The sequence below is a fragment of the Ciconia boyciana genome, chromosome 11, assembly GCF_034638445.1.
Source record: "Ciconia boyciana chromosome 11, ASM3463844v1, whole genome shotgun sequence".
NCBI classification, from domain to species: Eukaryota; Metazoa; Chordata; class Aves; order Ciconiiformes; family Ciconiidae; genus Ciconia; species Ciconia boyciana.
In genome coordinates, this window is record NC_132944.1 from 21,426,906 (window position 1) to 21,441,646 (window position 14,741).

General features: G+C 41.7%; 1 protein-coding gene across 3 annotated transcripts in view; it reads right to left on the reverse strand.

Moving 5' to 3' along the window:
- CHCHD6 (coiled-coil-helix-coiled-coil-helix domain containing 6) overlaps positions 1 to 14,741 on the reverse strand; it is a 118,618-nt gene that overhangs the window by 77,856 nt on the left and 26,021 nt on the right. For all 3 annotated transcript variants that reach the window (XM_072875807.1, XM_072875806.1, XM_072875808.1), the window contains exon 5: positions 84 to 167. In XM_072875807.1, coding sequence (XP_072731908.1) covers positions 84 to 167 — 84 coding nt within the window. The remainder of the gene's footprint in view (positions 1 to 83; positions 168 to 14,741) is intronic.

The window sequence follows — 14,741 nt, forward strand, 5'->3', positions numbered from 1 at the left end:
TTCTCTACTCTTTGGATCCACGTAGATCCGCATCTGGTCCATTAATATGCAGAACCCACAAATAAAAGACAAGTTAGCCTTACCTTCCTCTCAATGCGGGCCAACTGCTCTTTATAGAAGGCCTCTTGCCGCTTCAACTCTGCCTCCCTGCCTTGCAGCTCCATGGCCTGGGAAGAAGAACAAAGGAGCATCAGTAAAAGAAGAAATTAAAAATAAAAAAAGTGTGAATGCAAGGAAAGCACATGGGATGCAGACTGGAAGGAAATAAAAAAAAAAAAATCATTGCTCAGAACTGGTGTATGGAATCCCTCTCGGTGGAACTACAAACCTTCAGTATTGCAGTTCATTTTGGATTATCCCCACAAGTTTGAAGTGCTCTTATTAGTATCATACTCAAACTCATAACCTTGATTTTATTTCTCCTTATTAAATTAAAACATATAATCATAGAAGGGTGACATCTTCCTTTTGCCTTTTTCAGAACTCCACCTTATCTAAGTCTTCGTTTTTCACGAAGCACAATGTTTCTTACTCCACTTCAATGTTCTTCACCTTACCTTAAAAATAAATCTCAAATCCTCCACTTTATAAACACTTGCCCCTTGGAGTGTCAGAAAACTTTTATAGATTTAACACATCCCTACAATCATGAGCCAAATCTGAAATACAAGGCTATGTTGTAACATTTTTATAGCAACACACGTTCTCACTGACCATGCATTTGCTTTTACAGACATACATAGGACTACCCTGACAATTAAGCACTCTCTCTCACACTCTCCGTGCACACACCACCAGCACCCCCAGAGCTCCTCTGCCTGGGTGCTGCAGCTTTGGAGAGGAGACAGGTGTCAGAGAATTTCTCTTCCATCTTCCAAAGTATAAGTGTGACACTTCCAAACAGCAAATTTGGTTTGTATACTTAAGCACATGCTTAAGTATAACCTGGTCATCAACTAAACAGTGCTCAATTAAAAAAAAAAAAGTCCGTGTGGTTACAGCAACAGCTTTTGCCTTGTAGCTCTTTACAACCAGCAGCACTTCATTGCATTCCCACCCCTACACTGAACTAGCATTAAGAAAACACGACACTGATGGAACTGAACCAAACTTTTTAAGTTTAAAAATTAACAAGCAACAATAGCAAGAAGAATGGCACTTGTTTTTCTTCCCCCAACCTGCCCTAAAAATTTCTGGGGCCACATCAGTTATCACCAGGCAGAAGACCTTTCAAAACCAGAATTATTAGTCCGTTTGACATGAGCGCAAACCCTGCTAATCTATAGCATCCCAGCAGCATTGCTCTTAACTTTTAATGATGATGGTACAACCACAGAAAATGCTGGTCCAGTATGATTAAGCAGCTGGGACAGAAACATCCCCATGGGCTCAGACCTGTCATTTTATGGCCAACAGCCATTGTTAATGAGAAAAATTACATCTGAAAGCAAGTTGCTGTGCATTTCCTTCTCTCTGCTCCTTTGCTGATGGAAATACAGTGGTATAATAGGGCTTAGAAGAGATTTTAAGCTAGGCAGTGAGGGACAGTTGATAAGTAAGGAAGAAAAGGAGTACATGAAATAGGGGGGTTGTAGGGGTGTGGTGGTGGTGTCTGTTTGTTTTTAAAAGGAAAAAGAAATATTTTGGTTCCCATGTTTGTCATCCCAGCCAACAGGGCCACGGTAAGGCACGAGCACTATAGACTCATATCTAAATCCTCTTGCTCTCAAAGACACTTGATCAAAGGCAAAATCTCTGGCTTTGGTTTAACCAGAGCTGCTATATACCTTCCAGCCCACAAACCAGCTGAAATAGGATGGGGAGGGGGATGAGAATGAGCTGCCCTATACATGTAGCCTGACCAAAGCAATACCACAGCAACAACAGGGGCACTGACGGGCACTTTGTAAGTGCCAAAATTATTACCATTTTCTGATAAGAGAACCACAGCTATCCTTCCGAACCAATATCCATCTTCTATACAGAAAAGGACTAAGTAATTTCAACTGAAATGAAACAGATGTAAGAAGGCAGGGTGGTCTGGTGGATGACCAAAGGACCCTGATTCTCCTGCTGATTTTCTGCGTAACACCCATAAAAACAGATTACTAAACAAGTGACTTGTATTTCCTTAAGGAGAAAATAAATAAGGAAAAGAAAGAAGAGTAACATAGGACTGACACCTCTGCACAATTCAGATGGAAGGTGCTTTTTGTGTGAAGTGTAATACAAAGGGGAAGAAAAAGAAAAAAGAAAAAAAGAAGAGTCAAAAGATGAACTTTTAAAAATGCAAGAAAGTTTCTGCTTAATCTAAATAAATTAATTATGTGGCAGTGCTACTCTCCTGAATAGCAGACTATTCTAACGTGTAACCAATATGTGTAACAATACTGGTGGGCAAGAGGCTTTATTCTGTTTCTGGCAAGACATGGATCCATGTACCCCACACCCATCCATCCTTTCAACCTATGAGCTTGCCTGACCTCATTCACCAAGAAATTCAGCATATTTATGCATATGACACCTCTGGAAGGGAACATAAACTAAATACCTAATCTCTCAAGTAGGCTGCTGAGATGCAGACACATTAGAGGCGTGCTGATCTGCATGATGATGACCCACGGACTCCCAAGCAGACCTGACTGGAGCTGGGATGCCCGCAGTGACTAATGCCTCCACACCAACGCACCCTGCAGCAGACAGACATTCTGCTAGCGACTTCCCTAGGGTCTTTCAAAATTGATATCAAAGAATCAAAAACAGATCTCCCAACTGCAGACTATGGCCTCCCTATACTCACTATTCTTCCCCCTAAGTAATTTCTCCCATGTTATCTCCCATTATGTCCCACTTACTGCCTGTAAGTTGTGTGGTGAACCTGAGGTTGCAGAGAAAACTTTTACTCGCAACTCAAACATATTTTCAATGTTGCTTGTTTTAAGAGCTGCTGATGTTTCAGTACATTGAAGGATACTGAGAAACATTCTATTTGTTACAGATCTGCTTGAAAGTTGCTTTTTGTTTCCCTCTATCCCCAGCTGTTATAACTAGAAGCTTTAGTACACTTTATGATGATGTTTGAAGCATGAATGGCACAGTCAGAGGATGTGTCATTTGAAATATTCACTGTTCCAAACTGGGTTACGCAACGAGGGACATTTTGTATGAATGCAGGATATTTAATAAGAGTTCTTCTAGTCCTGCTGCTTATTCCCTACCTGAAGTCAGAAGCCTGTGATGTCCCAGACAGAACTGGCTGCTATGGAGATTATTACAATTTCACAGGGGACTGAGATTGCAGGTGCCAAACAAAGCATCAGATACACTTTCCACAAACGCCTTTAGAACTAAAGAAGGAAGGAGAAGCGAAGACATGCGTGATAACACACTGGTTTGAAAATCATATATCAGAAAGTTGCATTTCACATCCACGCTGCAGAAGCTACATCTGAGCTTGAACCTATCATGCAAGAGATGACCAAAGCCCAGAGATGACATCTAAGAAAATGTAGTGTAGAACACAGCAGAGAGTGTGACGTCCAAGGAGTATAAAGACAGAAACAAAAGAGAGAGAGGGGAGGAAGAGTGTAGTTTGTCGTAGCACACACGAATGCATACAAAACTTAGAAAAGTAGCACGGGACAGCACATATTTGCAAAAGAGAATGTATGCAATAGGCAACTGCCCTCTGTACAAAAACTAAGTATAAGATCTATTCAGGAAATGCTCAAGAATTTCCTGTGATGGTGTCAGAAGTTACAAGCATTGCATTCTTACAAAGGGACAGTGAAGGTATATACACTAGCTACTACAGCTTCCATGGGCATGGATCCGTGGACTGGTTGGAGGCTCTTTCAAATTCTTCCTACATTTTATCTTTACACTTTTTTCGACAGCCCAAAGTTTTTCAGGTTATCTCAGTGCTGCGTTGAACGGTGACAAAGAGCTAGGGCAGAGTCACGTGTGATTCCCTGCCTCCTCCTCTCCCTTTATCAAGTAACCCATTTAGAAACAAACTGTGAAAGCACATTTCTAAAGCTATGCATTACATACTGGCTCAACTAAAGAATTCAAGCACTGGCCTGCTAGCTGACAGGCAGGCCAAAAGAAATATTTTACAAGCCTCTCAATTGAGGTAATGAAATATTATTGGTTCATTCTCTATGAACAAAGCCAGACACTCTTAGCCTCGTCCTGAACTGACAGCAACATGCAACACAGACTGTGCAACTCATCTTCTAGAGCTGAGCTTCACTCTAGCTACATCCATTCACAGATTAAGCTCTGGCTTTGCCCACCACAAAATACCACCAGACTTTTATTATTTTTAATCACAGCCCCTTCTCGTCACCTTGTTAAACATGAAAACTAGGAAGGAAATCTGCTTGAAAAAAAGGGCTTCTTGGCAGGGTCAGACTACAGTAGGGAACGTGGCACCCAGGAATAAAGTGCAGCAATAGCACAGCCCACAGCTGACTGCTACCATCAGGCTGTCTCTCTCTGCAGTACCGTTGGGATTCTGGGATTTGGGGAGAGGACATGGAGAAGACTCTACTGGAGGAAAAGAAAAACACACCCCTCTCTCTGCAAAGGGCAAGTTGAGCTAGAAGGAAAGGTCCCTACCTCAATCTATAAAGAATTTCCTCAAAGGCAAGTCACAGCACTTGGCATGATTATTGCAAAAATATTTATCTTCTTGGCAAAACACATTCACCAGTCACAGATGAACTAGTGAGATGACGCCTAGAGAATCAGTCGGAGGCAATCCAGGGAAAGAAGCTATAAGGATAAAGGAAAGGTCCTTAAGTCTCTATCAAATGCCTTGTTTCTACATCATTCTGTCGTTGCCGAGAGGAGTTATCAGCTTCCCCTAAAGGTATCCAGTAACATCTCTGCAGCAGCACAGCAGAGATGTTTTGGCTGGGTACCTCCGCTTGCCACACTTCACAACTGCAAATTCTTATACCTCATGCTTTCCCATGTCTCTTCCAGTCCTGGTAGCAGTCCAGGTGGCAGGGGAGAAAAACAAATGCTATTAAAGGCTCCAAGACTAGAAGAAGGAATTGACAGCAATGCACTGAAGAACAGAACTAGCTCCAAAATTAGCTAGCTGGCATGTTCCTGACCAAGCCTAGGGCAACACAGCAAGAGGGAGCTTGCGCACATCATGCCTGAGACTGAACAGCAGAACTTTACAGGGAGGCTTGTACCAGACAAGTAACGGTGGGGGAGCCTTGACTCAACTTCCACTTGCATCAGCAGAAATACCACCACTACTGTGGAGCTGCCTGCAGTCACTATTCCAAACACAAGGCCTACAAAATCACTTGCTTTCTGTCCTTTCTCTCATTCTGTTGAAAGCAGGTGACTGGGTTTTGTTTTGTTTAAGAACCCAGATGCAGACTCATGGCCTTAAAAAGCAGTACTGGTGTAACCTTCATTTCCTCCTGTTTCTGCTGCTCTCTTAGCCAACAACACACATCACCAGATCAAGTTTGGTTTCAGCAGCTGTAAGCTACACAAAAGGAACCAGTGAAAATCTTTATGGAGGAAATAATATGCAATTTTCTAGCTGAACACCTTTTAAAATGTAATGACAGAAAATAAAATCCTGCATCTGTGCTCAGCAATAACAATCTGTACGCGCACAGTAACAACATGACACTTGGAATAAGCAAGATCCAGACAAAAAAAGAGAGCTTACCCAGGCGTCCAAATCTGCAGGCTTGGAATAAAGAGAGTGCAAGAGAGAAAGGAAAGGAAAGAGAAGAAAAAGAGAAATCAGTGATTTATGGAGGCCGCCTGCTGCTGCACAATATAGCTTTCAGGATGACAAGTTTAGAAAAGTTCCTTAAAAATGACAAGCATCTTAAGCAGTGCAGTGCTGTCCCCTGTTGGGAACTGCGCTATTAAAGCAAAACAAAAGCACATGCACCCCCAAAAATAAAAATAAAGCAAAGCCCCCAAAGACTGCTGCAGGATCCCCCTGTAGGGTGGAAGCTAAGCAAGACAGCTGTGAAGCAGCCAGTTTCAGGGAGTCATGCAAGGTGCTGCACAATGTTAGAGATGCAGATATCCACAACATGCACCAATGAACGTGGCAATGCCGGGCACACTCAAAAGGAGGTGGCCAACAACTGCGCTGTTTCCAAATTACCTGCAAAGAACAAGTATCCTTTTGCAAGGGCATTTTTGAATTCACAAGCTGACCTACATAGCAAGTCATCTTCTTTACTGGACAATTTCAAAGAGTGCTTCCTAACAGAAAGCCAGCTGACTGATCAGATTTCCAACCGGATCCCCCTTCATAGGCAATTGAACACATCTTTAGTGCACAGTCCAAACCTCTGTCAAATCCAAGCTGCCTTCACCTGCTCCTTCTTTTATCAGCAAGCCTATTTAAGTATGAAGACAAGCAGATGAAGCAGCCTGCAGTATCACCTCTTATTTACTTATTACTACTTTTTACTTACACAGTAACCCAGCAGCAGCAAAGCAAGTACAAGATGATAAACATTTCATGCCCAGCTCCTGCTGAAGCCAAGGCATTCATGAGGCAGCCACAGCTCTCATTTGTTGTCAAGGGCTGCAAGCCTTCCGTGCCTCTCAGGGCTACATTCAATCAGCAGCACAGACGCTAAGCAGAAACTTCAGAAAGGCTGGCCTTTTTTATTATGATTATTTATTTGAGGGGAGTTGACAGGGCAGGAGGAACTTTCCTCTTGGTCATAGTTCAGTGCCAGAGGGAGCAGACGGTGGACTGCAACGTGCTTATGGGATCTGCCATCATTTTAATGGCACAGAGCGACTACTTCAGGTAACTGAGGGATGATGTGTCATCAGCTATGTGCGTCGTCCATCCTCATCCTTTGCAACAGCTGAGAGGGCTGGAACCGAACATCTACAGTTCACCTGGGGGAAGCCAACTCCCCCCTTTCTGCAGGCAGGTTTGATATAGCGGCATTAAGTCCTTGGCCTAACAAACCAATACACAACAGGTGTTCACCGGTAATCACTGACCCATCTTGACAAAAGCCTGATCTGAATAACAGTTTTCTTCCTGCTGATTTTTACAGTCAGGACAGATGTGCTTAGTTTTGTTTTTATGTTTTAACAATTGCAAGGCTGTCCGTCCTCAGCAGATGAACAGGAGGAACACAGGGCTCTTTATGGTGCATGTTATTATTTCAGCAGATAGGTCATGCACACCGGCAACTCTTTACTGGATTTACATCTGTCATCCCTGGGGTGCCTAAGCCATTAACTGTCACATTTCTGGTGGAGAAAAGCTTGCATGACAAAATGAACACGAGGTACTAACTCAGTGGCACTGGACAGTTGCTGAGAAGAGAGGAAGGAGAAGGAACCGGCCCTATCACTGACAGGTGGTCCCTCTTATGTCCCATAAGATATAACGCACAATAGCAGAATTAGAGTTTTAAGAGAGAGAACACTGTTACTAACCACAGGGCATCTCTTTTGCAGGTACTGCCAAAGGCTTTAATTTTGTCACCTTTCAGGAAAGGGGAAAATTATTACTCCAAGAATAAGACAGAGACACTCCACTGAATGGAGACAGGAAAATTAGAACAGGTGTAGATGCAGTAGTACATACTGCTGTGTTGGGAAAAAAATAACTATATTTGGAGTGAAGCACAGACTAAATAACATATAATAATAAAATAATAGAAAAATGAAAACTCAAGAGAGCTACTGGTTTAAGTTTTGCTACCTCATAAGCCTGTGCCAAGATCTCTTAGTAGACATGCATTTATCAATATTGACTGATAATAAAAGACACAGCGTGTTCACTAATACTTTCAAAGTTTAAGTAAACTGTTTAAGAAATGAGCAACATCTGGGTTCCTTGCTTCCTAACCAAGTGAGTTTCACTTCCAGCTCCCAGCTGGGAGCTTGTGAGCTTTATAATCCCTGCTCTAGGACACACCATCTTTCAGCACCCTTGATCAATCCTGCTGTACTCTTCTGCTAAAACAAGGGTTCATTTCTCTTCCAGGTAACCCACTGTACAGCAATCACAGGAAGCTGAATAAATACTGGACTTAATCCTTTGGGGTCAAAACCAAACCAAGATATTCCCCTTGACTGTATCAGAGGCAAAGTTATTGAAACAGGATCTTGGGCCAAACCAGCAACCCCTGCCCTAGGTATTTATACAGGGGGGAAAAAAAGACACAATCCACTTGGAGAAGACTCTGGCTGGATATGGGAACTATGTAAGTAATGCATTTGTGCTTCTGAAAATTTCACATTTGAGCACTGCTTGGTCAGGGTGGGGATGCTTTCCTACATCTGTATCAACAGTCCAACTTCCAATGAAATCATGCATGCAGCACCAAATTAGTATTTCACACGTACGGACAATTTCCAGCATCTTTTCCCAAACCCATACACCACGTCACCCATACATGACTGCCATAACGGGCACATCACTCATGTCTGTCAGGGCCTGGGCAAACGGAAAGATGGCAGTAAGCAATCAAAACAGTTCTGCAACTGGCGGTGGGGGAGGAAGGGATCAGCATGATAAAGCAGCGGCCTTAGGAAGGGCAATGCCTTTGTAACCTGCCTGGAACCAGCTTCACCCTAGATGTCCATTACCTTGCCACAGTCAATAACTGTCATATAACTAATTTCACTCCAGCATGACCAATGACTCAGGAATCCAGACTACCAGCTTGGTAGAGATCTCCTACTTCAGAACTCAATACAGAGAATTTTTTGGGGCACTGCCAACTTTGGGAGTGGAAGATAGAGGGGGAGATGCAAGAAATGAGAGGCAGCAGGTGCCCAAAACCCAAGACAGCTGCTGGCAACAACTTTTGCACTCATGTCAGTATCTGAAGAGCTCTGCAGCACATATTCTAACATCTTGATGACCAGACTTCATCACTGAATGAGCAAAGAGTCATTTCTTCTTAAGGCAATAATCCAGCTCTAAACTTTTCCACGATCATAGGAATTAAAGCATTTAAAGAATACATCTAGACATTCAGCATCCACTCCAGACCCTTAAACGCTTCCAGTTTAGTGGAAAATTGAAGCAGCATCAATATTAAATGTAATGAGAGTCAGAAATGTAACCAACTGACAAGGGAGAGGAAGCAGGAAGAGACACTGAACAGCAATCAATTTTGAGGAAAGGCTGTGATGAAATTGCTCAACTCTAATGTATACAGAGCATACACAATTCTATAAATGTGAAGATGGGAAGCAGCAGAAAAACCCTCTGCCCTTTTATGATTCAGGGACAACTGCACTTCTAATACTTATGGCATCGCTGCAAATAGGTTTGCAATGCTGACAGTTGATAGTTTTCATTTAAAACAAAATAGAGAGAAACCTATTTTATAAAATCCAAAGTAAACCATCTGCTTTCATTGCCAGCTTTAATACTTCAGCCCATTCCCACATTCTCCTTTTCCCATCGCCACTTCTATACATGCATACATACATATAGAGTTTTCATTTTGTAGACTGCCAACAGACAAGGCATTCAATGTCTATAGAAATCTTGCAGAGCATAGGCTCTGTAGAGATGTATGCTCAAGATACTTATTTCTGATAGCAGGTGAGTCAACAACTCCCTCTAAATTTTTACCTCCTTGCTTAAATTCCCACTCTGCCTGTTAGACATAAGAATCTCCAAGTCTCTGATCAATTTATCAAAAGAAAAAAAAAAATCTCAAAAGAGGGCATCATGAAATTCTATATTAATTATGACTTTCTATCTCAGAACGTATTTCAGACCCCACTGAGTCAACGAGGTATTTTCTCATAAAGCTAGAATCGAAGGCCACTCAACTCTTCTTGGATTATTTCTAGCTCATAATCATTAATACAGACTCCCATTACGCTAGCCTAAGGGTGGCATATGACTTTCTAGGGATAGGACAGATGGAGGAAAATAACAGTTACGCATGCCTACATCCCAGTCTCATTTCTGTGCATGCATACAGGGACACAGCTTTCTCTTGCCAGATTCTTAAATACCAAATATATTAGCTTCCGAGTCAAACATAGTACTTCAAACACGACCACTGTTTTGCAAAAAATCAAGATGACATGCATAATCAACCCGTGTGCCTCCAAGCAGCAAAAATTATGAACCATGTGAGTTCAGAAGGAATTCCCTTCCCACACTTGCTCCCAGACACTACAAGCAATTTTTACCTGCCTCTGAACAAAGCAGATATTTATAGGCACCAGCCAATGGATACAGGTTTAGTATAGCACAGTGAATACAGAGTTCTTGGACAAGATTAAAAATCTAATTTCTTTTTATTTAAAAAAAGATTATCTCAAATACTATACAGTTTAAGAAAAATACGGTTGACTTTGGGGCTGCTTTTTAATACAGGCAAAGACTGTCTTAATTACATGCTTGAGTAAGAAAATTCTTGAAAGCCTTCAGTCATGGTCATGCATCCCCTGTCAGTCCGTGAATCCTTCTGCAGGTGGAGAGTCAGGTACACTTTCAAACATCCCAGTTTACATTTTTACCCACTTTGACAGTCTTGTAAGTTTTCCTGTTCTCCCTGCTCTTTCATCCCAGACACACGCACAGCACGCTTTACACAGCGTTACAGGGTCGGTATCTTTCTGGAGGCAGAATCCAAACTACCCGTTTGCCAAGATGTATGTGAGAAAAACATACAGTAATGAACATTTAGTATAAATCAAGTGGATTCCAAAGCCTTACAGAAAGGACCACAAAGAGCATAGGGGACTCAAGTTAAAATAAATGGTCTGGGCTCATACACATACACAATCACGCCTGCAGTAAGGGGTTACCTATAGAGTAAAAGGGAGTCAAAATATGTAGAAAGATTAATCGGAGACTGCCCAGAAAAGAAAAAACATAGATGTGAGGAAGGAACTTCACCGCAATCTCCCTCATTTCTATCATCACTAAAGAGAGACAGGCTGTCAGCACTACATTTTCCTACGACCAGTTCTGAAAGTGTACCTCGGTCTTCGCCTGCAGCATTCCCTACATCCTAGGCCACAGTCAGTGTTATGAAAAGGCTGCCAATTAAGTTGTGGTTTTGAGCTATAGACAAAATGTCCACTAGAGACTCTGATTCTTGCTTCCAAAGCACTTGCAACCCACTGTGTGTTTTAGGAAGAGAATGTACTGGTTCTCAAACACATGCACTCTCGGCTCCTCACAAGGCTGTGATCAGAGAAAATGCTGCAAGGTTGCATCTTTTAATGAAGTCTGAGTATATCATAATGAAATCAAAAAGAAGAGTGTAGATTCAGCAACAACCAGGATTTCAGGCTATTGTAAAACTGTATTCTTTATTTTTGCATTGCAATCTCCAGGGCATGATTGTATCAACAGCAACTTGCAAATCTATGTCACTGCCAGCAAAATTTTGATTTCCATTTGATAGGACAATTTGCAAACAGCAGTTTACCACATCGTGCAAGTGCTTAACATTTGTAAGAACTACAAGAATTCAATGCTGATTCTATGCCCATTTACTGGGCAAAGCAACACACTCTTGCTCAAGGCAGATGGCTTGGAAAAATCAGGGGCAGGGGGAGACCATTCTCTCTTTCTATGAAGGAGCAGTACCCGGTAGTCTCTCAGCAAGGATCACAAACCAGGTGCTGCTGCTGTCGAGAAGAAGAGGGTGTAGACTGGGTGCAGCAGGAAGGGTTAAGCAGTTTGAGGAATTTTCCTTAGGAAAAGAAAACAACATTTCACTCTCAGTGGAGCTCCTGAAGCTCAAAAATGATGTCGCATTGCTAAGGAACCAGAGAATTATTTACTCTTGGACCTTTTGATCAAAAGCGAGAAGCTTGAAATTTAGCTTTAAAATAGTGTATGCTCTAAATATAGCAGTCAGATGACCTGACAGAGCTAAGATTCATGCTTCATGAGTTTGCAAATTGAAAGAGTCAATCCAGCTCAGAGTATCACAGAATCCTAAAGACAGATTGCTGTATTTATTGTAGTAGATACTATTTACAAACATATCTCCACACTGTCTGCTCTCTAATTATAGTTGGGGCACATACAATCATTTACTTTCTGTGAGCTCCTTTTGTACGCTACACCTCCAAAGTCAATGAAGGCAATTTTAAGAACCCGTTGATTGATTTATTGATCAAATAAGTTGACCAGTGCAGTAGACTAGAAATAACCAGACAGGCAAGTGATTTGATAAACATTCCTGGAGACTAGTCACTATAGGCACTGAAAGTCCAGGAAAAAGAAACCCTTGAAGGCAGGTTCAGGCTTTTTTTAGAAAGAATCTCTACTAACAACTGGCCCTAAAACTTCATTCCTTATGCAGGCCTGCTCGGTCAAGTGCACCCCCCAACCAAATGTTTGAGATAACTCTGTACAATCCAGTATTAGCTATCAAATTCAGCAGAAGCAATTGGCAGAAGTTCAGCTCCTATTACCAGAAACAATGTGAGAAGAAAGAGGAAGAGGGGGGGTGAGTGTGTTACACAAGAGTTTGAGGCAGGAAAGGGATAATTCTATCTGACCAAGGCCATGGGACAGAAGAAACACAGGCAGAGATCATCGTCCACAGGCAGCTCCCAGTGCTTGGGACAGTTTTCTGGTGATTCTGTGGTGGGACTTCACCACAGCTTTCACCAAGCTCCCATAGCAAGGGGCAGATTATGCCCCTGGCCAGCACTGAAAGCCATAAACCTCATCTATCAAGTATTCACTGAGATGGCCTATTTTTTTCCTGTGGATTTAATTGCAATTTAATGAGGTTTTCAATGAAACATGTTGGCAGCTTATCATAAAACTAAGCTGAACATAACTTGTACTCCTTTACACTGTCCGCTCAGTTGCATGAAGAACTGTCATCCAACTCAAGCAAGAGGCAAATTAGGATTCAGCTCTGCTGCATAGGAATGGTTTCCTAAGAGGCAGAGGACAAGTACACTAACAAAGCAGCAGGCAAAGGAAAAAGCTTGCGTTACTACTATTATTTGTACACTATTTTAGAGAATCTTTTGGCACCGTGGTTTTGGGGAGTTTACATTTATCCCCAACACAATAAAGGAATTAAATGTCCAGGGATGTCAACAGCTTTTTCCACAAGCATAAAATTAAAGCAGGAGAAAAAAAAAAAAACAAACATTCAGGTGCAGACAAAATAAATTAGCAAGATCAAATTCACAATCTCTCATAACATCTCAGCATTTTTGAAAATAAATGCCACACATCAAAACAACCTTTAAAATAAAAACCTTTAGAAGCTTATTTATCTCTTAATATTCTCCTTCCTGCCTGTCATATAATATATATATATTACATGCATACAAAATCAAAAGAAAAATCCACTCAAAGAAACCAATACTCCAGTGCTCCCTTTTCCATTTAGTGTTGGTTATATACACCCACAGAGACCTTAAAACATTTGAAAGGATCAAGCTTTCCTTCTCATTAGTACCACCATCACATTGTTCTGAACTGTGGTCATATAACCTTTTGCACCTTCTCACTCTATTGAATCAATCTCCCCTGGCAACTTCTGGTGTGGCACTCTGCTCCCCCTGCCTCCGGCTCTTCTTCCCTCACTAATTCTGTGTTCAGAACTGTGAAGCACAAAATTAGACGTTTCAAATTAAGCAAGGAGAGAGAATGAGAGAACCTTATTAAATCAACATTAGCATCGGAGTGTCTTTAAAAGAGAAACTCAATTGCAAAATATTACTAGTCTCTGTAAAGCTCTTTACATTGACAGAAATGAGACAGGCAGCAGCTGAAGTCATCTTCCCCTGCCCCCACCTTCCTCTTCATGCCGGTCACAGTGCTTGAGCAGTAAGAGCAGGATCCTTCTCAGACCACAGCCCCAGAGGAAGCAGAGCTTACCTTGAACTCACAAGCACTGGAATTGCCAAGCAAAAAGGACAAAGTCTATTAACATGATGTGGGGGCAAAACATGCAGACACACAAAAAAGCATATTAACACACAAAAGCAGACTCCCTTCTCCTCCCAAGCTTCCCACAACACTGGTTGTTCTCTCAAGTCACATTACAAGTTACAGTCAATTCTTCACTTCTTACAACAAGGCAAAGAGCCATTTCAAGTTTTAGTTTCCATTCTCAGTCCCCAACAATAAAAATTACTGACACGATGGTGACGATCAGCATATTCTGTTCCAAAACACCTTAACTTTCTGCATGTGAACCTCCAGTTCCTGGCCAGATATCCTTAAACTCCTTTTCAAGATAAATCACTGGAGTATCATACCATTCCCCCTTGCTGGATAATTAGACATGTTGTTAAAGCCAGAAATCACCTCTGAGCCTGCACGGTCTTTAAACATGACTTTCCCTTGGCACTTCTTGAATAAGAGTTGATATTTGCACCTTGTGTCAACAGAATGAGTGTACACACCTTACACCATTGTGCAGCAGGCTATGTACTTGTCTGTTGGGCTGCCACCTAAAACAGGCAGGGTCTCGGCAGCATCTTGTAGGGAGAGTTTGCAACGCGTGCTGCTAAGGAGCCCCACGGAAACAAATCCTACTAAAACAATTTAAATACAAATTATTTTTTTTTTCCCAAAACTATTTCAATTAATTAAAATCAATGTTTAGAGTACCCATTAAGCTAGGGAATATTATCCTAAGTGACATAAAACTGAAGCTCAATTCCCGATGACGAAACAAAGCTTTCAAAGCATTTTGGGGCAAAACAGACACTACTCCAACAGAAATGGAGGCTGAAGCTTT